This window comes from Typopeltis vanoorti, chromosome 1 (genome assembly GCF_054136105.1).
Source record: "Typopeltis vanoorti isolate ZY-2024b chromosome 1, IOZ_Tvanoo_1.0, whole genome shotgun sequence".
In the NCBI taxonomy this organism is placed as follows: domain Eukaryota; kingdom Metazoa; phylum Arthropoda; class Arachnida; order Uropygi; family Thelyphonidae; genus Typopeltis; species Typopeltis vanoorti.
In genome coordinates this window covers 42,114,489-42,138,028 of record NC_143549.1, presented here as the reverse complement: position 1 = coordinate 42,138,028, position 23,540 = coordinate 42,114,489, and the positions used below count along the sequence as shown (strand labels likewise).

The 23,540-nt window shown below is 34.9% G+C and overlaps 1 protein-coding gene across 1 annotated transcript in view; it reads right to left on the bottom strand.

The window, feature by feature from the left end:
• LKRSDH (lysine ketoglutarate reductase/saccharopine dehydrogenase) overlaps positions 1-23,540 on the bottom strand; it is a 363,892-nt gene that overhangs the window by 29,366 nt on the left and 310,986 nt on the right. Inside the window, exon 22 of the mRNA XM_090398943.1 lies at positions 13,901-13,989. Within this exon, the coding sequence (XP_090255069.1) occupies positions 13,901-13,989 (89 nt within the window). The remainder of the gene's footprint in view (positions 1-13,900; positions 13,990-23,540) is intronic.

Sequence of the window (23,540 nt, the reverse complement as noted above, 5' to 3'; positions counted from 1 at the left end):
CAGCTTCATATAATATTTACAATGGACTACTGTTCCAAAAAGATTGCCTAAAATTTTATAACAATGACAGTTATATAAAAATTTCTTTTTCTAATTACAATTAATTTTACTAACAATAGTCTGTCCAGGAAATGACAATCAAGGAAAAGAAGGAGTAGCCATAGTATTCAACACAAAACACGAGGCTAATCTTCTTGAATGGCAGGCAGTCTCAAGTACAGTGATGAGGGCTAATATCAGAATGGGGAATTGGACAATGAGACTTATTTGGGCCTATGGTCCCACAGAATGTTCTACTAAGGAGAAGTGGAGGAATTTTTTTGAGGCTTTAGAAAAAGCAACTGACACAATGAAAAAGGAAAAGTTCGTCCTTGTTGGGGATCTAAATAGCAGAGTAGGAAATGATTGTCAGACATACAAAAATATTTTGGGAAAATTTGGACAAAAGAGCAAAGCTAATAATAATAATGGCAAATACCTGTTGGATTTCTGCTCAGGACATGGACTGGTTATTACTAACACCATGTTCCAACATAAAAATGTGCACAAAATCACATGGAGAGAAGAGGCAAGGAATAAGAAAAGTCTCATTGACTATGTTATTGATGATAGTGATGTCTTCTCCCTGGTGCAGGACACCAGAGGGTACAGAGGATTTGAAATTGGAAGTGATCACTATTTAGTCTTCAGCAGGATAAAATTGAATTTCATATTGAAAAGAATAACATGTAAGAAAGTTTTAAAGTAATGAGCAGCTTTCAGATGTGAACTGTAGACTAAAATACACAAAATATTATTGAAGAAAAAATGAAAGAGTTTGAGAACAGGAACCAAACCTTGGAGATTCAGTGGCAAGCCTTGAAGAAAACCCTGATTGATTCAGCGAGAGAGGCATGTGGTGAGGATGTCTGCAAGGATAGAAGAATTAGAACTCCATTGTGGACACAGGAAGTTAAAGAGGCAGTGAAGGAAAAGAAGAAAGCATATCAAAAGTTCCTGGCAAATAAGTCAGCTGTTGCTCTTAGAGTGTACAGAGACAAATGTAAGAAAGCTAAACACTGCATAAAACTAGCTAAACAAAAGTCATGGGAGGACTTTGGCAAGAACATAGAAAATAAATATCAAGAAGGTGGTAAGATATTCTAGAGATTGTTGAAGAACCTTAGAAATGGAGGAAAGATGCTGTTAAAGGAGTTAGAGATATGACATGAAAACAGGAGAAAAAGATATCCTTGAAGTATGGAGTAATTACTTCGAAAAATTGCTAAATGAAACAAGTAGTGATAGCACAGTGGTAAAAAACACTCAACAGGCATGCAGTCAGGAATACATATCCATACTTGAAGTAGAAAAAGCCATCAAAGGCTTGAAATGTGGAAAGGCAGCAGGAGTAGATGATATTCTACCAGAAATGCTGAAGTATGGTGGTATAAAAGTCTTACAGTGGCTGCATTGCATAGTTCAGAAAGCCTGGACAGAGGGACAAATTCTCGATGATTGGAGTAGAGCTCTAATAGTATCCATATATAAAAAGGGAAATAAAACTGAATGTGGGAATTACAGAGGTATTTCCCTGCTGAGTTCTTGGCAAGATCTATGCAAGTATACTTGAGAAACGGTTGAGAAGAATTGTGGAAGAAAAGCTTGGTGAAGAAGCTGGATTCAGGCCAAATAGAGGCTGTCAGGATCAGATCTTCACTTTACGCAAAATAGTTGAGAAAGCATGGGAATATAATAAAGATCTCAATTTGAGTTTTCTAGATCTGGAAAAGGCATATGACAAGGTGCCAAGAGAAAAGCTATTCAATACGATACAGTTATATGGTGTCGATGGAGTATTATATCAAGCAATACTTAGTCTTTATTTGAGTTGTAAGTCAGCAGTTAGAATTGAAGGAAGTACAGGGTGATGGTTTAATGTTAAATCTGGTATCAGACAAGAATATACATTATCCCCTCTGTTTTTCATTATCTATATGGATCACATTATGAAGGAAAGTGGTATTAAACATGATATCAGAATTGGAGATGTTAATATCAGCTCTTTGCTTTATGCAGGCAATGTTATACTTCTAAATAAATCCACTACAAGTTTGTGAGATTCCCTGACTAAATCGAATAACTGTTGTAATGGATGTGGTATGAAGGTCAGCATTAAAAAGACAAAGACAATGAAAATAGGTAGAATTGTTGAAAATGTTAACTGTATTGTGGAACAAGTAATACATTCCAACTACTTAGGCACGATTTTTAGTGAAGATGGTAAATTAAATATGGAAATAGACAACAGAATCAACAAAGCCGGTATGGTAGGAAGTCAACTGAATAAATTCATATGGAATAAGAGAGAAATTAGTCGGAGCACTAAATTAGCTGTACACAAGACTGTGTTCAAACCAGTTTTAACTTATGGATCTGAGAGCTGGGTCAGAAGTAAAACACTTGATCAAAGACTAGAGACCACAGATATGAGAGTCCTGAGAAAGATTAGAGGCGTGAACAGATGGTATCAATGGCAATATCATATTAAAAATGAGGATATTAAGAAAGAACTCGACATTGCCAGCATCCAGGAATGTGTTAGCAGAGCTAATCTCAGGTGGTATGGTCACTTAAACAGAATGGGTGAGGAAAGATTAGCAAAACAAATGTTCTCTGTTCTCTGCCAGGTTGGCAGGAAAATGACCCAGAGGAAGACCAAGATATAGGTGGATTGATACGGTACAAAGTGCCTTGGACGATAGAAATATAAGATCTGATAATGTTGGAGTCTTGACAAGTAACAGACTGACTTCGAGGAAAATTGTAGATAGGAAGTTAGTAATGATGTAAATTTTTCATGTGGTACTATCATATCCTGTACACCTTGAGGGTAGATGTTAGGAATTTGATGATGATTGTCTGTCCATAGACAAATTATGTAAAAACGTTGAAATAAATTTAGATGTCATCACAATGGAACAATTACAGCCAGGCAAAAAATTCAACCAATGAGAACATTTCTGATAATACAATGCTTGCAGAATGATTTGAATAAGCTGGAATTGTGGATATGTGAAGATTGCTGACACTTCAAATTTTAGTAAATATAAAGTTATGCACTTTTATGCAATGAGATATTGAATGATATGTTATGTTGGTGGAATTATTCTAGACGAAACTGACCAGCCTAGGGATACTAGAATGTTAGTAGATAAGAAGAAGTTGAAGTTCAGGGACTACATAGCAAAAATTGCAACTTCAACTCAGAGGAAAATTACATTGCTGAAATAAATATTGGCATGTAAGGACAAAGAAGTAATTTCCTCGTTACAAAGTTTTAATATGATCTCATCTGATTTACTGTGTGTAGTAATCAGATGAGATCACTGACTCATTAAGGAAGGTAAATTCAATCACACTATCTACACTCACCTCCAAATGCAAGCCATTCTAACCAGAGAGGGTAAAAAGTAATGTTAAAGATGATACTAGGACTGTGGAATAGATTATGAAGAAAGATCTACAAACTTCTGAATGAGTCATACAGGATACCAGCATATGGAATTTTTATTTCATGGAATGTGGGGGGGGGAGGATGAGGGGCCATCCATGAAAGTTCAGAATTTATGCAGTCAAAGAAAGGGATGAGAGCTAGATCTCTCTCTCAGTGCAGTGCATGATTGGAATGGCTTACCTTTGGGAGTGGTGAATGCAGGTAGTGTAATTGAATTTGCTTTCCTGGAGACATTTTGCGATAATAATAATCACACAAGACTGTGATAATGGCTTCAACCAGCCAAGTTCTACAATAGGGATATTAAAAACTCATGGAGTGATGAGGCAAATGAATTCTACATCAAGTTTGAGGAGCATGTGGAAACATAATTTAAGAATCCTCTTTCATTTAGATATCCTACAAATATTCTAGATATTCAAAGTCTTTTGATACATGGTATTGTTATGGAGCTAATTTGAAACTTTATTACGAAACTTATGGAAGTGATGATTACAGACAAATTAATGCTGAGAAATTTAGGATGATTATATTAGAGATGATTTGCTTCATCAGTTTATTCGTGTGCTATCCTGTGCTCTAATACTATCAATTTTTTAATTTTTCCTACTAGGCTGATTAATCATTCACTAAGTGAATCTCTTACCGCTTTTAATGTAACATTATTATTACATAAAGATAGTATGGATAACATATGCAAGATTTTATCATCTCACAAAGCATTTCCTCACTAATCATTATTCCAACACCATGGAAGACTACACAAGCTATGATAGTTATCTTGCAGATAGAAACATCTTCCTTTAAACAGCAAATCTTTTAATGAAGTGAAATGGATAAATACACATTTTTTTTAGAAAATTCTAAATTTATTACAGCTTTTACATTTCTCAAACAGAGAAACTAAATGTAAAAGAAATCAGAAGTGACCAAGCAATCAGTTAACATTCATACTGAGTCATTTAGATATTACATGAAAAACCATTGAAAGTGACAGCGCTCTTTAAAAAAAAAAAAAATCTATCTATCTTCTTCTTCTGCAGCTTCTCCCACTTAAGTGGGGTCACTGTTTGTAATGAGTCTCCTCCACACCTTCCTGTCTTGGGCTGTCACCACATCCAATTTCTTCATCTTCAAGTCCTCTTCTATCAGCTCCCTCCATCTCTTCTTTGGCAACCCACGCTTCTGCCTTCCTTGCACATCCACCTGCATGACCCTTCTTCCCACACATTCATCCTCCCTCCTCATCACATGACCAAACCATCTCAACCTTGCCTCCTGTATTTTCGCTCCTAAGTTCATAACTTTCACTGTTCCCCTGACATAGTCATTTCTCAGACGATCCTTTCTGGTCACACCGCACATCCACCTAAGCATTCTCATCTCTGCTACTTCCATCCTGCTGATGTTATTTTTCCTCAAGGCCACAGTTTCTATAGTATATGTCATAGTTGGCCTCACTACTGTCCTATAACTTTTGCCTTTCAGATAGATTGGCACCCTCTTATCGCATAACACTCCAGCCATCTCCCTCCAGTTCCTCCAACCCGCTTGTATCCAGCATTCCACTTCCTTCTCAGCTCCTCCATCTTCTTCTACTGTTGAACCTAAGTATCTAAAGTCTCTCACCTTCCTGATGACATTTCCTTCCAGTTCCAGATCTGTCTTCTGGCCGCCACCCACTGCACAACACATACTCTGTCTTACTTCTGCTCAGTCTCATACCTCTCTCTTTTCCAGTACTTTTCTCCATCTTTCCAGTTTAGTTCCTGCTTCTTCTCTTGAATCTACACACAGCAAGATGTCATCTGCATACAACATTGTCCAAGGCGCATCTTCTCTCACCTCCTCTGTTACCACCTCCATCACAATATTAAACAGAAACAGACTTAATGCTGACCCTTGATGCAAGTCAACTGTTACTTGAAAACTTTCTGTCTGTCCCAAACAGGTCCGAACACTTGTCTTCACATTTCTGTACATTTCGCGCACCAACCTGACATATTTCTCCAGCACCTTCTTCTCCCTCAGACACCTCCAAACTTCTTGCCTTGCCACTCTATCATACGCTTTCTCCAGATGAATAAACACCAGATGTAGTTCCTGTTGTCTTTCTTGAAACTTTTCCATCATCTGCCGTAACCAAAATATAGCATCTGTTGTCGATCGACCAGGCATGAAGCCAAATTGTTCCTTTGCAATCTCCACCTCCTTCCTCAATCTACCATCAAGAACCCTTTCTAGGATCTTCATTGTGTGGGACATCAACTTTATTTCTTTGTAATTTTTACAGTCTTGTGCATCCCCTTTACCCTTGTAGATGGGAACAAGAGTACTCTCCCTCCATTTCTCGGGTATATTTTCCTGTTGGCAAACTTTCATGAACAGGTCCCACAGCAAGTCGATTCCCTCTTCCCCCAGTGCCTTCCATGCCTCCACTGGAATTCTGTCGGGGCCCACCGATTTTCCATTCCTCATCCTCTTCATGGCCTCCATCACTTCCACTCTACTGATGTTCTGCACCATCCCCCTCAGAAGGCTGCCCATCTCCTCTGAGAGTCCTTGCATTTTCCTCATTCAAAAGTCCCTCAAAGTATATTTTCCATCTGTTTCTTATGTCCACATCCCTCCATAATACTCTTCCTTCAGCATCTTTGATCTGCCTCACATACAAGATGTCCTTTGCTGCTTTATTTCTACATTTCGCTAGTTGGTAAATTTTTCTCTGTCCTTCCTTTGTTTCTAATTGATCATACAGATCTTGATATGCCATGGCCTTCGCCTATGCCACAACTCTCTTGGCTTCTTGCTTTCTCTCTTTGTACACCTCTCTGTCCTCTTCCACTCTTGACTCATCCCACTTCTGCTTTGCCTTCCTCTTAGCTGTCACTGCCACTTGTACATCATTATTCCACCACCAACCCTCCTTCTGCACTCTTTCTAATTTTCTCTCTAATCTTTCCAGATGTCTTACCAAGCACCTCGATTGCACAGCTCAGGATTACTTTTGAATTATGTTTCCACCAATCTTGTACACTTTCCAGTCCATCCGAAATCCTCTCTAACACCCTCTCCCTAAAACGATTCCTCACACTCTCCTCTTTTAAGTGAAACCACTTAATTGTCTTCATCCCATGGCATCCAGAAGTTCTTATCTTCGATCTTATTTTAAAGTCTGCGCACAGCAGTCGGTGTTGTTGTGCTACTTGATCTGTTGGAATTACTTTACAATTTGTCACAACCTTAAGATGTTTTCTTCTAGTCAAAATGTAGTCATTTTGTGAGCTGTTGTTACCACTCCTAAATGTTATCAAATGTTCTTCCCTCTTGTAGAAAAACGAGTTCACAATTGCCATATATACTATAAAATAATTTAAAAAATAAACAATGTTTTTTAAGAGAAGATGATTTGCATTTTCAATATGATTATCAAAAGGACTTGACTCAGATATTATGTGAAAGAAGCCTCGATAACCAGAAAAGCATATATCTTTGTTTTATTGATTACACCAAAGCATTTGATTCAATAGATCACAAGAAATTAATACATATCTACAGAATAATGGCCTCAATAAGATATAAAAATGCATATTCCGACAACTCTGAAATCAGAAAAGGAGTGAGGCAAGGATGTATCTTATCACCCTTACTGTATAATATATATTACTTACTGTATAATATATAGTGAGCAAGTTTTGCAAGATATTTCAGAATTGAAGGGTGTAAAAGTCAGGAGTAGAAACTTCAACTTCAGGTATGCAGATGACACAGTCCTTATAGCTGAATCTGAAGATCTTCAAAACTTAATCACAGAAATTTACAACAGAAGCTTAGACATGGGATTAATTATTAACCTAAAGAAAACAAGTGCATGATTATATCAAAAGAACCAATAAATAAGAAATCAAACATAACTGTTAACAAAAAGAAAACTGAATAGGTTCAGTCATTTATATATTTGGGACAAATGTTTACAGACGAGAAATTCCCTTAAAGAAATAAAAAGAAGAATAGAGATAGCAAGAAAAGCCTTTATAGATATGAAAACTATTCTAACATCTAGAGACATTAACATAGACACAAGAAACAGATTATTAAAATACTATATCTGGTCAAGTCTTCTCTACAACAGTGAAACATGGACTCTAAATAAAGAATCAGCTGAGAAAAAAAGCTTTTGAAATGTGGACTATCAAAAGAATGTTGAAAATATCATGGACAGAGAAAATGAAAATGTTTTAAAGAAAGCAAAAATGAAAATAATTAAAGAACAAAAACTTTTTGTTCTTATTTTGGACATCTAACTAGACAAAAAGGCATTCAGAAATTAATATTAGAAGGGAAAGTGGATGGAAAAAGAGGGTGAGGTAGACCCAGGAGAATGTGGTTTGAAGACATCAAGGATTGGACTGGCTTGAATTACCATAAATGTTCCAGAGCAGCAAAGAAAGAAAAATGTTCCGTGACATGGTTGCCAACCTCCTTCTAGGGAATGACACTTGAAGGAGGACTGTTTACTTGGTTACTGTGTTCACTCTAACAATGCTAGTGTTTTGCTAGAGAAATATCAGTTGTAAAAGTTTTAACAAACTTAGTTCCTTAATAATTTTTTTATCTATTTTATTACAATAATGTTAATGTAAGCAGAAAAAACAAAATTCAAAAACATTAAAGAAAAAGATCCAAAACAAAAAAATATGTTCATTACTACTTAAAAGTCCAAATTCTACTTTCTATTTCTTATCACCCATGGCTAGTAGCTGTGTAAACTATTTCTTGGACCATTTGGTAAATGATTTCTTCTATAACAAAGACAGACTACAATTTTGCATCTGTACACTCATATATCATATCCTACTGCCAGAGAAAGGAAAATCTTAAATTCCATATCTGTTTGATTTTCTCTGGTGTAAAATTTCCTTGTCCATCTATTAAATCACTTAATGTCTCTCTGAATGTTGCATATTGTTCCCAAGTTCATTGCTTCTTTTCCCTGAACTTTTTCTGATAATGAATACCTAAACAGCAGCAAAATCTTGCCTGATAACCTAATGTTCATAGCTCCATTTTCAATTCTAGATACTGAAGTATTTACAGAAAGCAGTGATTTAATACCAGCTACTGATCTGCCTATAGTTATTAGGACTATTTTTAAAGAAAAGATCAAGCATTTTAGAAGAGTGGGATGTCATGGAATTCTAACCATAACTTAGTGAAAAGTCCCACTACCACTTGTAGCTTCATATTCTTTGGTATTCAAATAGTGGCAGTGGTAAATTATTATTATGGGTATCCAGATGGAGTCAGTAGACTCCATCGTGGGAGACCCAAACTAGCAAAACAATATCTGTCATATCTCTTCTTGAATTAATTTACAGACGAAGAGCTCACAACTAAGTCAGGCAATGAATTCCACTCATTCACCACCCTCCAAGGCAAAAAACCTTGTTCTGACACCCTTGTTAACCACACTATTCTTTAATTTCCAGGGATGACCTCTTGTTCTTCCATCACTATCACACAGCTGAAACATTTCCCCTGCATCAATCCTATAAAACCCTTTCAGTAATTTAAATGTTTCTATCATATCCCCTCTTCTCTTCCTATCAACCAATCTCTGCAATCCACAAGCTCTCAATCTGAGCACAGTAATCCAAATGTGGAAGTATCAACACTTTATAAAAGGGAATAATAACCTCTTTATCTCTGGATGTCAGTGTGTTCCTCAACAACCAAGTAATCCTATGTGCAATCTCGGACACCTTAGCAATGTGTCCTCTGAACTTCATCTCCCTAAAAATACCCCAAAGTCTCCAGCCTCATCAATCTCTTGGAGTACTGTTCTATCAATGTAGTGCACAGCTGGTAATCTTTTAATCCCAAAATGCATGACTTTACACTTTTCCACATTGAACTGACATCCATTATCTTTTGCCCATTCTACCAGCTTATTTAAATCATCCTGCAAACTTTCAACATCAGCAAACAACTGAATATCTCCCTGTAAGCCTTTTCCTATATCGTTTATATACAAATTAAACAACAATGGCCCAAGCACAGAGCCCTGAGGCACACCACTGGTCACCTGCCTCATCCTGGACTCAGCTCCTCCATAGACCACCTTCTGGTATCTCTCCCTGAGCCATTCTCCTATCCATATCACCAATTTAGTATCCATTCCCATCTGCTCCAATTTGCGTAACAGTGTTCCATTGGGAATCCTGTCAAAAGTCTTAGCAAAATCCAGAAATACCACTGTGTAGCCAGTTCCTTTGTCCAACTCAGATGTCATTCTATTATGAAAGGTTAATAGATTGCTAAGACAGGATCTACCTTTAACAAAACCATGTTGGCCTCTATAGAGTATCATATCCTGATCCACCAATTCTTGAATTTTGTCTTTAACCAACTTTTCCAATACTTTTACCACTACTCCTGAAATGGTGATTGGTCTGTAATTAACTACCGCAATTTCAGAGCTACCCTTATGCAAAGAAACCACTTTGCCTAACTTCCACTCCCTATGGACCATACCAGAGTTCAAACTTAAATTAAATATCCAAGTAAGAGGGGTTGACAATTCATTTGCACATTCACGCAACACCCGAGTTGATATTTCATCTAAACCTACAGCAGTGTTTGCATTTAAATTTTGCAATATATTAAATACTTCTGATTTCTTAGCTTCAATTCTCACATTAGTTATTGCTACAGGTACAGAGATATCCTCACTTGGGTGATAGACTTTTGAAAAGTGATCACTCAGTAACTCGACTATTACATCTAATTTTGTCACCTCAATACCATCAGCACCCACTAAAGTTATCCTTCCGAAGTCATTCTTCCTTTTACTTACCACATAGCAGAAGAACTCTTTGGGATTACCCTTGATCTCTTTGGCTAAGGTCTTCTCATAATCTGATTTAGCTTTTCTTACTATGCTGGTAACCTTCCTAGCTTGAGCCTTGTACTGCTTATGGGTGTACCAATCGCCTTTCTCCTTGTAAATTCTCCATAACATTTTCTTTTTTTGCAGATCAAGCTTGATACTACTGCTCATCCATCTAACACCTGCCTTGTTTGACTTCCTGACCATGGGACACAATCTGGTATTGCTTTCTTCAGATACCCACTAATTTTATCCCATGCACTGCTAACATCTTTCCCCTGCAATATATTCTGCCATGGGATGACTGCAAGCTCACTCCGAAGCTTGTTATAATTGCCTAACCTGTATATACCCGTTCTTAACAGAAAAATCCACAGATTTTGCAACCTAAGTCAATACCACATGATCGCTTTCACCAATTAGAGGTAACAAGGATACCTTACTTATGCATATAACCTCTGAACCAATAACCAGGTCCAACACTCTCACACCACGTGTCCCGTCAGTTATATGCTGTTTCAAGTAATTATCTTGTAGAAGATGTATGAACTCCATTTCCTTTTTGCTACGTGATATTTCCTCCTTCCAATTGATATCACCATAATTAAAATCCCCCATAATAATCACTAAACCTGCACTCATTGCAATAATTTGCTGATGCATGAATTCAATATCTCCAGCTGTACTCCCTGGCCTATAGCAGCATTCAACTGTATATTTGGTTGCATTGGTCACTATTTCGTGCCAGACTGCCTCAAATGAACTCTCATTCATATGTCTATCATTTTGATATACTACTTTCTTTGGCTGCAACGCATCGGCTATCATCAACAGTACTCCTCCCCCTGTTCTATCTTCTCTATCCTCCTTGAAAATACTGTACCCATCACATTCAATTCCAGTGACCGCATCTTCTACTGACAGCCAAGTTTCACTAATGCCTACAACTTTTGGTGAGATTGCACTGACTAATGCCAAAAATTCTTCTCTCTTATTTCGAATGCTTCTTGCATTGGTATACAAAAATTGCAGATTCCCTCTAGATCTTGTACTGGCTTTTGAACTGATATATAGTCACTAATTTCAGTAGTCCCATGCCGATTTTTATCCCCTCTCTTCTGCAATTTATTCTGCAAATAAGGATCAATAAATATACAATCAGTGCTAAAGTTTCTCTCTCTTACACTCAACCTTTTCAATATTAGTTTCCCTGCCCAATTACTTCAACTTGTTCAAAAAACAGTAACTTCTTCAATCGCTTATGTCCTTCCATGTTCAGATGCAGTTCACCTCTAGCATACAACTGTCTTTTTCCTTCAAACACACTCCAAACATCAACAAATTCCAGACCTCTTTTTTTGCACATTCTTGCAATCATATCATTCATTATCACCGCTCGTCTACTTAACTCGTAATTGTCAAAACGAGGCAGCACACACACTATCCTCATATTGACACTTTTCCTCTTCACAATATCAACAATGTTCTTAAATCTTTTCCTACCCAATTTATATAACCACTCAGATCATTTGTACCCACCATAACTATCATCTTGTCTGTTTCATGCCCTCTCTTTATTGCTAAAGCCACTCTTTTCTATTGTCCCACCAGCCAAGCACTCCTCATGCATACCACTCTCCATACCTTTAATCACAGAATCACCATATATCTTACCGCTCCTAACTTCATTCAAGTCCACACAAGCATCACTCATGGACTCATTTTCTATGCTATTCAGAACGACTCTCCCAGTTTCATTACTTACCCCCCCCCACTCTCACGACATCTCGTTTCTTCTAAGCCACTTGTGGTTTTATTTTGTTGACTCCCAATCACTCCCATACTATTTATTACTGTATCATTCACCAAAGACTCACCCATACGTAATCCTGTTCTAGTTACTTCAGCTAAAGTAATCTCTATAGTCCTAATTTCTCTGTTTAACACATTAAACTCAGTTTTAACTTCCAGTATCTCCTTACTGAGCACTTCCAATTCCTTATGCAGAAGATGAAGGTCATTTTTCATTTTCATGAACTCCCGCCGAAGTTCTTCTGCTACGGTCCCAATGTCAGCTTCCATTCCTAAATGCTCCAGCCTATCCCGGCACTTTTCCCATACATCGACATTGTCGTTCTTTTCATTTAGCCAGACCGACCACAGATCCTTCACATTCTTCGGCGCATACATGTAGCAGTTTCCACAACGCATCCATTGCGAAAAATCTAACGCTGAGCCAGCCTTTCGTGTAGAAGTCCTGCATGCTGCTGATGTATGTTTCTTGTTGGACACCATCTTTACACGTTGAAGTAGTGAAACAAACGGCAGTGAAAACACAATATATACAACACAGTTCCAAACAATAACAACACTGAAGGACATTTGTATCTAACCGATGCACAACTGCAGGCAATATTTGAAACAAAAAGCCACACTATATTTAAATTTAAAAACACGTTTTCTAGACTAACAAAACATGACTGCCACATTCACTAAGGACACTTGGCCTTTGCATTTTCTATTCATCTCAAGTTCAAGCTATCATTTCCAATATCACCAAATATTATACAAATCTTGTTTAGTTTTCTAAAAAAAAAAAAAAAAAAAAAAAAAATGTGCACCAAGCAGTTGAAGAGGAAAGGAAAGAAACAGTACATTACACTTAGTTAATGATAAACTGTCACCATACTGTATTTATCTGGTGATGGTGACATTTTAGAAATGAAGTGTAAGTCTGTCTGAAGGTTCTGACATATTAACCCAAGTTTCCTTCTAGTCATTAGTGAGCAGAGGAGGAACAGATCCAGAAACTGAACTGCAAATCTCACAGTGAAATGCTAGATATAGATTCATTTTAAGGTCACATGTGTGTGTGTGTAGACTTGTATTTCAACACTGATGAGACCGCATATCAAGAATGAATTTGAGAGGGCTATACCTTTATTGAACTGCATTACAGGCCTGGTTGGACAAGTGGTTAGCATATCTACTCTCCAGCAAAAAGGCTGTGGGTTCAAATTCCACCGTGGGCATGGATGTTTGTGATTGTCTGTGAAAATAATACTAGTGGTAGTGGGAAGTAGATGGCATTGGTGTAGACAATGTTTGCTGTAGCTGACGGATTGAGTGGTGGAGACAGAGAGTTGTAGAGTAGGTGCCCTTACTTGATGAGTCTTTGGACTACTTGGAAGTGCCATGTAAATAATAATATATGGGAAAGATGAAACAAAAATCTTTAAAATGGTATGAAGATAAGGCTGATTCCATCTTCAAAAGTGCTGATTCTCTCTTGTATTCTAATACTGAATTAACTATAATGCACTAGTCAATGATATTTTTTGTCTATACAATGCTTTTCTTTTTCTCTCTCTCTCTCACACAGTTCTAGTTTATTTAGTTTTTAACCTTTTTTTGTGATTTTAAGTAATTGCTATTTTGAAATAAATTTTGAATCAGCTGAGTAAATTTTATTTTAAAACCTTTGCTCTTTATAATGACCCTCAAAATATACTTACTGAAGGCTAATTTATTGGAGAAAAAATGAATCAGTGTTTCAAGGGGAGTATCCTTTTTTTCTATAGTCTCTTCTGCCATTAATCCTAGGCTGAAAATAAATAATTCAGTTTACTGGATTAATGATTTTTTTGTTTGTTTGTTTGTTTTGTTAAATACATTATATACACATTTCATGAAAAATAAAAACTTTGTTTTTCTGATAATTAAATACCTAAAACAGCAGCAAAATCTTGCCAGATAACCTATTGTTCATAACCTCATTTTCAATTCTAGATATTGAAGTATCTGCAGAAAGCAGTGACTTAATACCAGACTTAATAACACACCACTATAGCATCAGTACTTCAAAGGATACATATCATTTTTCTGATTATGTACAATAAATGGATGTATAGGATACTATGACAGTACCATATGATTAAACTTTACATTAGTAAGCTCCTATTAACTAGTTTTCTCTAAATTAGTCTATTACTTGTCAGCACTCCAGAACTGCCATATTTTATATTTCTGTCCTCTAGAGTACTTCTGACTACCGGTATCCCTTGACTAACACGATTAATTAATCCCTTGATGTTACCTTGTATATCAAAATCGCGTTAATCAAATATAATAATAAAACAGTAAAATATTACAATTCATTCATGATTGATTACTGTATTAATAATTCATTTTATGTGGTACTCTTTTAGGAAAGATAAAAAATTAATGCAAAGTAAATGTTTAATAAATGCTTGTACCTGCAATAGTTAATGCAATTTTTTTATTAAAAAAAAAAAATGTTATCAAGAGTCATTTGAACAGTTTTAGTTTTTTCTAATCAGCATAAATTCTACAATAACAAATTCTACAATACTTGCTACTTAAGCGATTCTAAACTGCAAAATATTCCATCCAGTTCTTTGATTGTTATCTTGTTTGGAACCTCTTCTTCACATTCCTTTAGTTCATTGTCTTCATATGAGCGTTATTATTCTGTTTCAAGAAGATCATTGTCACTGAAATCTTTTGAATTTGAATCCAATTATTCTTTAACATCAACACCATCAAAACCAATGTCTTCACCAATTGCAACGATTTCTTCAACCACTTTGTTCACAGGATTTTGAAAACTACCTAAATCATTAGCACATTCTGGCAAAAGGTTTTTCCAAACAGTTCTCATGCAGCTAGAAGACACTTGTCTTGTCTTCTAGCTCCCACAAGTCATGAATGTTTTCAATTGCATATTTAATGTTAAAATTTTTGCCAAATTCTTGGAGCGTAATTGCATTTTCTCCCATTGTTGTTTCTACTGAAAACTACCTAAATCATTAGTGCATTCTGGTAATAATTCTTTTTAAGAAAATAGGCTTTGAAAGTTGCAATGATGCCCATATCCATAGGTTGTAGCAATGATGTCGTATTTGGTGGGAAAAAAAACAAAACTTTTACATTCTTACACAGATCATTAAGAGAATTTGGATGAAATTTTTTTTGGAAGAAAAAATTACGGAGAATGTAATTTGTAAATACAGAAGAACAATTGGAACTTGTAATACACCCACTCTTAATGCTTAATTGAAAATGACATCACGCCCACTATTTTCTTTCTTTCACATACCAACCTCTGTTCACAAGTTCTTGAATGCTAATGAAAATAAGTTTCTTTCTAATAAAATTTTTAATGTGATTTTGTCACTAATGCAATCTGATCACTTTACTAATTTTATCTGTCTGTGATCATTAGTCTTCAATTAAGTATTTTATTTCAAGCCCAACTTTCAGATCAGTAAGCTGGAATCAGTTTGAATACTTTCTTGCACAATACCAATCTCTCTCATAAATAATTAATAATACTATTTTTTACAAAATGATTTCACACAAGTAAGGAAAACTAGAATTAAATACAGTACTCTTATATATTTTGCTCAATGTAACATGTATATCACTCAGGAAGAAAGCAGAAAAATTGGGTACATCATTTAAAATATGAACATGAGTCATACAGCATGTGCATGCATCCATGTTTCTTGGTGGCAGCTGAGCAAGTAGAAGGAAACTTTAATCATGTTTCAGGAAAACGGGTATTGTTATGTGATCAAAAAATAATTATAAACAGTTAATTACAAACAATCATCTGCTTTGGCTGATTACTTTATAGAACACTTAGAGGACCAAATTTTTAACATCATTATTCCCCAATCTTGTATTTGGCTACATTTTGTTATGTCTTTGTGATCTGCACTCTGAAAAACACTACTTCAGTTCTTGGACAAAATTAACCCCTTATACAATCATATTAAGTTCCTTATTGAGCATGAATATAACAAGTCTTTCTTACTGGATACTCTAATACTTCATAACTCTACTGGTAATATTGAATTTTCTGTTTATAGGAAGCCATCCTTCACTGGTAGGTATATCTGCATGGCCTCACATCATCCTTTAGAAAAGACAGCTATTATCAAAAGCATTCATGCACAACTTGTTCTTCTGACTCTCTTCTATTAGAATTAAACAAAATAAACCTTATTATTACTTAATAGATATTAAGTAATAATAATAATGAAACCACGATACAGAAAATAATAATTATCATCCTTCTGCCAGACTGCAATCTGGTATTAAAAGGATTCACACACCCTAGATTAAAGGAACTGCTGAACAAATAGCACCTGCATAAACCTTCAAACCAGTTTGGAGTCATCTTCTTTCCTACCATCTATTAAAAATAAATTATCACCTCTGTCTTTGCCTAGTGTTTATTAAATACTATGTTCCTGTCACTTTTGCTACTTTGGACAGACTGGCCATTCTGCTGAGATCAGAATCTAAGAACATCGAGATCTCTAGAATCAGAAGGTTGTTCAGGTGTTGCTTCTCATGCCATTAACACTAGACACAGTGTTCAATGGAATCAAAGATGTTGCACTACAGATTTAAATCTGATAATCTATTTCTTGAACCATGTAAAGCCCTACATCACTGACCTAATCTTAATTGAACAGACTGTATGTCTATCTCAAGTTTTGGGAAACAATTACATTTAATTGTTTATAATTTTCTTAAAATTACATAACTATTCATACTTCCCTGTAGCTTTAATGGTCTTTCCTCCTACTTGCTCAGCCATGACCAAGACATGTGGAAGTATGCACATGCTGTATGACACATTCTTGTGAACATATTTTAAATGTTGTAGACAATTGTTCTGCTTTTTCTCTGAATGATGCTCATGTTATTACATTGAGCAAAATATACAGTAGTATTTAACAAATTCTAGTTACCCTTACATATTTGAAATGTTATTTAAAAAATAGTAATGTCTGCCATGTGTTTTCATCAAATGACTGGTAAATAACTAAATATGGATTTATTACTAAAGTAGAACTTTATGTAATAGAATTTTTACCCTAGCATCTAGATCATCTTCAGCATGACTTTCAAATTAAACAAGCAGAAGAGAAAACTGAAGACTCAGTGAAAACCTGCCAACTACTCATACATGATATAGAGTGGCACAGACCATTAAAGTCCCAACTGCATAAAGTTAAACAAGAGAAAGTATTAATTAATTAAAAAACTGACTATGGAATGTATGGAGAAAAATCTATTTCCCATAATATTGATAATTTCAAGCCATCGTTCCTGTTCAGATTTGGACACCGAAGCAAGGTTTCACAATTCTCTTTACATAAATGTTCCATAAGATGGCCACTTGGATAGATTTCAGGATGAACTCAAAGGCAGAAGTTTATCCTTTCTGTCATTTCTAAAAGAGCAGAAATCTCATGTTAATCTCTACTTTTCTCTATATCCTACTTATAGTAACAGCAAGTCATCATAGAGAGTAAGTTAATTATATTTGTACTTTTCTTTTTTTACTTATTGAATGAGAGTTTTATTTTTCATTATCACAAAGTCCTATGTCAGAAAGTTCTTGCTCTCTTAAGGTTTCTGCCTTGTCTCTGAAGAGAACTAACCAGTTTGAAACAGCAGTTAGGACAATGAAACTATTAACAAATGTACTAATAAAAGGTAAAAATGAACGAATATACAGACACACCTGGGTAGCACTCGTATCTTAAGTTGTTCAAGCTAAGGTACTCCAATGCCAAGGATTGTATTCTCATAAGCTCTATGGTCAAAATTTTGAAACTACCAAAGTTTTCACATATATTCGGCTTCGAAATAACATTGGATCTTTAATATCCACTATTTCTATATAATTTACATCACTGAAATGAAGACATGTGGCTCTTATTTATTTTTTTAATTTTTGTTAACTGATTAGTTAGAATGTTTCAGATTAGTAATTGCAATGGTGCACTCACTTCAATATCATCATGTGTTTTTTGAAAAATGAAGCTTAAGTATAAAAAAAATGTTACAACATACATCCTTACATAGTAAATATTTTAATATTTTTTATACCTTAGCTTCATTCTTTGTCCCTCTAAGGAGATCTAACAGTCTCTGTAGATTTACAATTAGCAAATAATTTCTAGAGCTCCATATTTCTAACTTTTTGATTTTTATTAAAGAATCAAAAAGAAGATAACTATATGGCCATTCTAATATTGCATAATGTGAGCACAAAGAAAGCATCTCACATTCCGACTATCACAGTTAAATTTGTGGAATGACATCAAACACTATACCAAGAATGAACATAGCATTCAGCTACAAGCTCTATAGTTTCTCTTCACTGTATGAGAACTAACTTTGCAGTATCTAATCCATCATCCTCTTTTCATCTTCCTTTATTTTATTTTATTACTCATTCATTCAGTCCGTCTTACCTCTCAAATACCTCAAATAAAAATAAAAAAAAAAAGTTAAAGATTTCAAAAGGAAAATACATTTACTATGGATTTCATCTAGCTTTTTAGGAGTAAATGCTTATTATTGTACAGGCACCTCCATGGAGTCCAAAGACTCACTGCAGGAGACCCAAACTATCTGCACAACTCATCATACCTCTCCTTGAATCATTAACAGACAAAGCACTCACAACTGACTCTGGCAACCTATTCCACTTATTCACAATTCTCCGAGCAATAAATCTAGTTCTCACTCCTACTAACCATTCCTTTATTCAACTTCCAGGGGTGACCTCTTGTTCTGGTACCTTTATCCCAGTGCTGAAACATTTCCTCTGCATCAAAACTATAAAACTCTTTAAACAACTTAAATGTTTCTGTCATATTGCCTCTTTTTCTCCTATCAAACCAACTTCTGCAATCCACGCACCCTCAATCAATCCTCATAGGGAACATTCCACAGACCACTCAAAATCTTGGTTACTTACCTCTGAATCCTCTCCATTGCTTCCTCTCCCCAAGAAACAAAGGAGACCAGACCTCAGCACAGTAACCCAGATATGGAAATTTCGAGTCCTTGTAAAGTGGAACAACTTTCTTATCTCTACTTGTTAGCGAGTTCTTCAACAGCTAAGCAATCTTATGAGCTACTTTAGCAACCTCAGCAATACGTCCTCTAAACTTTTAACTCTTGGACTACCACTCCTAAATTTCTAGCTTCACATATTTTCTGTATTATGATTCCATCAGTATGTTACACAGCTTGTAATCTATTTATCCCAACTGGCATAATTTGACATTTCTCCACTGACACCCATTGTCTTTTACCCACAGTTACAGCTGTTTCAAATCATCCTGAAAGCTCTCCACATCACCGCTTGAATAATCATCTAATTTTTCCATCATCAACAAATAAATGAATACTTCCTTTCAGGTTATTTCCTATATCAGGGGTGTTCAACTCGTCAATCGCAATCGACCCGTAGATCGCGATTGACGAGTTGATTGACAAGAGATTTTTGGTTGATCTCTTGTGTATTCCTCCTTACTTACAAATTTAATTAAAACTGAAAACATTTTATTTTTCATTATTTTGTATTATTTTTAATTTGCTTTTAAGTGTATTGCCATTGTTTATTTATTTTTCGTTAAAATTGTCAAATCAGTAATTTTCTTATAAGTCTGGGTAAATTAATTAATTTGGATCAGTGGAAGTCAAACAGCAAGCCGAGTGAATTCGATTATAAGCAAAGTGTAAAAACGTGATTGTAGCTTAAATATTAAATATTCCAAAGCACATTACATCGATTTTTTACTTAGGTTAAGTCCCATGTGAATATTGTAAAAAAATAAATTTTGTCTCGGTATAGTTTGTATTAGATATTTTTGTAAATAACTCTTTTGAAGCTAACTGTATATACTGCTTTAATAAGAATATTAGAGTGCTAAAAACAAAGGCAATGTTTTTGTTGCCAAAGCTGTACATGGCGGCATTAGAAAGATTGTTATTGAAACTTGTATGTATGAGAAAGGCTTGCAGGCTCTAAGTGTAAACATCTCCGAAGTCAGTCAGAAAGAGTACAAACAACTTTCCGATGGCCGGCAAGTTACAATCAAATGAAAGGGGAGGAAAACCAAAGGCATGCCAAACTTGAAACTTAAGATGAAAGACTCATATCGATTCTTTGGGGGTTGCCAAACTTCATGCGAGGTCTCAGAGGAGGCCTAATAAAAAGGGACTGAAGCAAGCAGAAGGGGGTCCTGGTTCCAGAACTGCTGTCAGAGAGGAGGTTGCCCAGTCCAGAGTTGCCCCCAGAGAGACTGCCCGGATCCACGTTGCTTGAGAGAGGAGTTTCCCGCTTCCAGGAAGGAGCTTTTCGGTTCGAGACATCGCTAGAGAGAGACTACTTCTAGGCCGCAGACAAGGTTTCAAATTGCCGAAAGGAAGAGTTCCAATTGTCGGAGAAAAGTTTGCAGGCCAGAGAGGGATCCAGTTAACAGCAGTTCTAGCTGTTGAAACGGCAGAAAAAGAAGGCAGTCGTCCAGGCATTTTCGGCGAGCCCAAGCAGAGGAGAAAAGGCAAGGCAAATTTCCCAAAGCACCTTCGCTCATAAGTTTTTCTTTTTGCCGATATATAATTAATGATATAAAAATTTTTCTTGATGAAAAAGGAGATATTTATCCCCTTGAATTATATTTTTTTACCATTTTTCAACCATCTTTTATCACTCAATTATATACAATTGAGTGATAAAAGATGGTTATTACACTTATTATTTTTAATAGATTTCTGTGCAAAATTAAGCAATTTAAATTTAGAGTTACAAGGTGGAGATAAAAATTTAATTGACATGTTAAGTTCAATAAAAGCTTTCCTACAATACTTACTTTTATTAAAGAAAAATATAAATGACTGTGAATTTAGACATCTCCCATATTTATTAAAATTTTTTGAACAAAATCAAGAAATGCTTCGCTATGATTTAAAAGAATTTATTCATGAAATAGAATTAGTTGAGGAAGAAATAAATTCAAGATTTAAAGATTTTAATAAAACTGAAATGATTGTATATTTTATCAATAATCCATTTCAAGAAAACTAGAACATCACAAAAATTTCAAATAAAATTAGTGGGCTGTTTGATATAAACCAAGCTGAAGTAGAACTTGAGATAATAAACTTTCAGAATAGTTTACATTTAAAATCAATAAACAATGAAGTTCATTTGGAAGTATGCACATGAAAAATTCCCAATATTAACTGATATTGCGCAAAAAGATTCTGTCGTGTTTCGGATCGACATGCTTGTCAGAATCCGATTTTTCAAATATGAACGTCATAAAAAATCAATTACGAAACCAAATTACAAATGATCATTTGGATGATTGTCTGCGATTGGCCACTTCTTCATATTAACTTGACTATGCAAGGTTCTTTAATTGTAGTTTTGATTTCAAATTATTATTATTATCATCATCATCCCAAGACCCCACAGAGTCAAAGACTCATCCTAATTAGAGATATATAAAATGATTTACTTTATTTGTATATCTTTGTGAATGGTAAGCGATACTGACATTTCCCATAAATGAAATTATAGTAAGACTGATGAATTTATTTGCAAAAAAAAAAAAAATTGGTTATTTTCTGAATTATTTTCTAGGAGCTGTTCCTTCCATATGAAGATTCTGCCTCATTATTGGTCTCTGAATCACAGAAACAGAAAAGCAAGATGTAAACAGCAAAGTTTAGAGATATCTAAAAAATAATGGGAGTTGCTAAGGGGAACAGAACAAAAAGAGGTAATACAGAGACTGATTTTTTTTACGGAGTAAAAAAAAATGCTTTGTTAGGAAAGATTTTTTTTTTTAGTCTCATATGGAAAAGTTCCTAAAAATGCAACAAAAAAGAAAGAAAAGAAAATGAAAGTACTTCTAAAGAAAATTAGCAGTGATTTGAACATTTAAAGAGAAAAGCAAAAATGTTTCATTCAGAACTTTTAGAACATATCCAATGAATATCATTTCTATTAAGAAAAACAAAGAGAAATGGTATGTATACTAAAGAATAAAATGGAAAATTCAATTAATATGGATAGCTTTTAAGAAAAGAATGAGGAATCAAATTTTTGTCTTCAGTAATGAGCTCAGACTATGAGGAATTTACTACTATTTATACATCAAAAAAGAAAGTCAATTAAACTTGGCTCTTCTGTTGCTTTAAGAAATAGAAATAACAATTTTCTCCATTTTTTGTAAATGAGATGAATAATTCAGTTTTGGGCAGTAAAAGGCGAATCCAGGGAACTTTTATAAAAAAAAAAAAAAAGGTTGTAAACCTATAGTGCATTAGTATTGTGGATGGGCTTAGGATTTTTTTTATTATTTATTTATGAATTTATGGCAGTAGTACTGCTACTAGTAGGGCCTCCCAAGCGAAACAAACTCAAAAGGGAGGGATCAGATGAAGAAAGCCACTCTGGTCATCCAGTTGGGGGTTGAGCATGCAGACAACAATTCCATTTTATAAAAAATCCATTGGTCATGAAACAAGAATATGAAGTAATCTTCACTGGACAGATTTAAATGGATATTGACCCAAGCCTTGGAATAGAAATTAGGATCTCCGATTCCAAATAGGATCAAGGAACATAAGGTGGTATAGAGTTGGAACATTCCACGAACACATGAATTAAACAGATATAAAATGGATAGAGTAGCAATAAGAGACAAAATAGTCAGTTGAAGGTAATTTGAAGAAAGAACCTTTTATTACTTTATGGTGGCAACAACTTGAATAAACATTTGGAACAAAGTTGATTATCAGAAAAAATTAGGATCATCTGTAAAGCTGTTAATGAAAGAATAAGCAACTAAGATTATCAGCAAAATGCTTCAAGATAACTTTTATTAATGTACATAAGAGGAAATAAATGACATTAAAATTAGAATTAATTTTCAAGAGAATTCCACAAAATGTAGATTTTAGTGCAAAGTTAGAAAAGAAGAATATGAAAAGATTATTGGAATTCAAAACCTTCATGAAGTGCAATTAATGAAGAAAGACTGATTAATTTGGCCACATCTTGAAATTTAATAATAAGCAGCACTATGTTTATGAGGAAAAATATACACAAACAAAAATGAAATCTCCTGATGGATATACATTTAATCAAACAGACCATATAATAAGTAAAAGATATAGGAATTCCATATACAGGTACTGAGTGTGATGACAACCATTTTATAAATGACTATTCTTAGGATCAATATAAAAAGTAAATATTTTTCAGCATATGTGAATCATCTGAGATACAATATACACAAAGTAGAT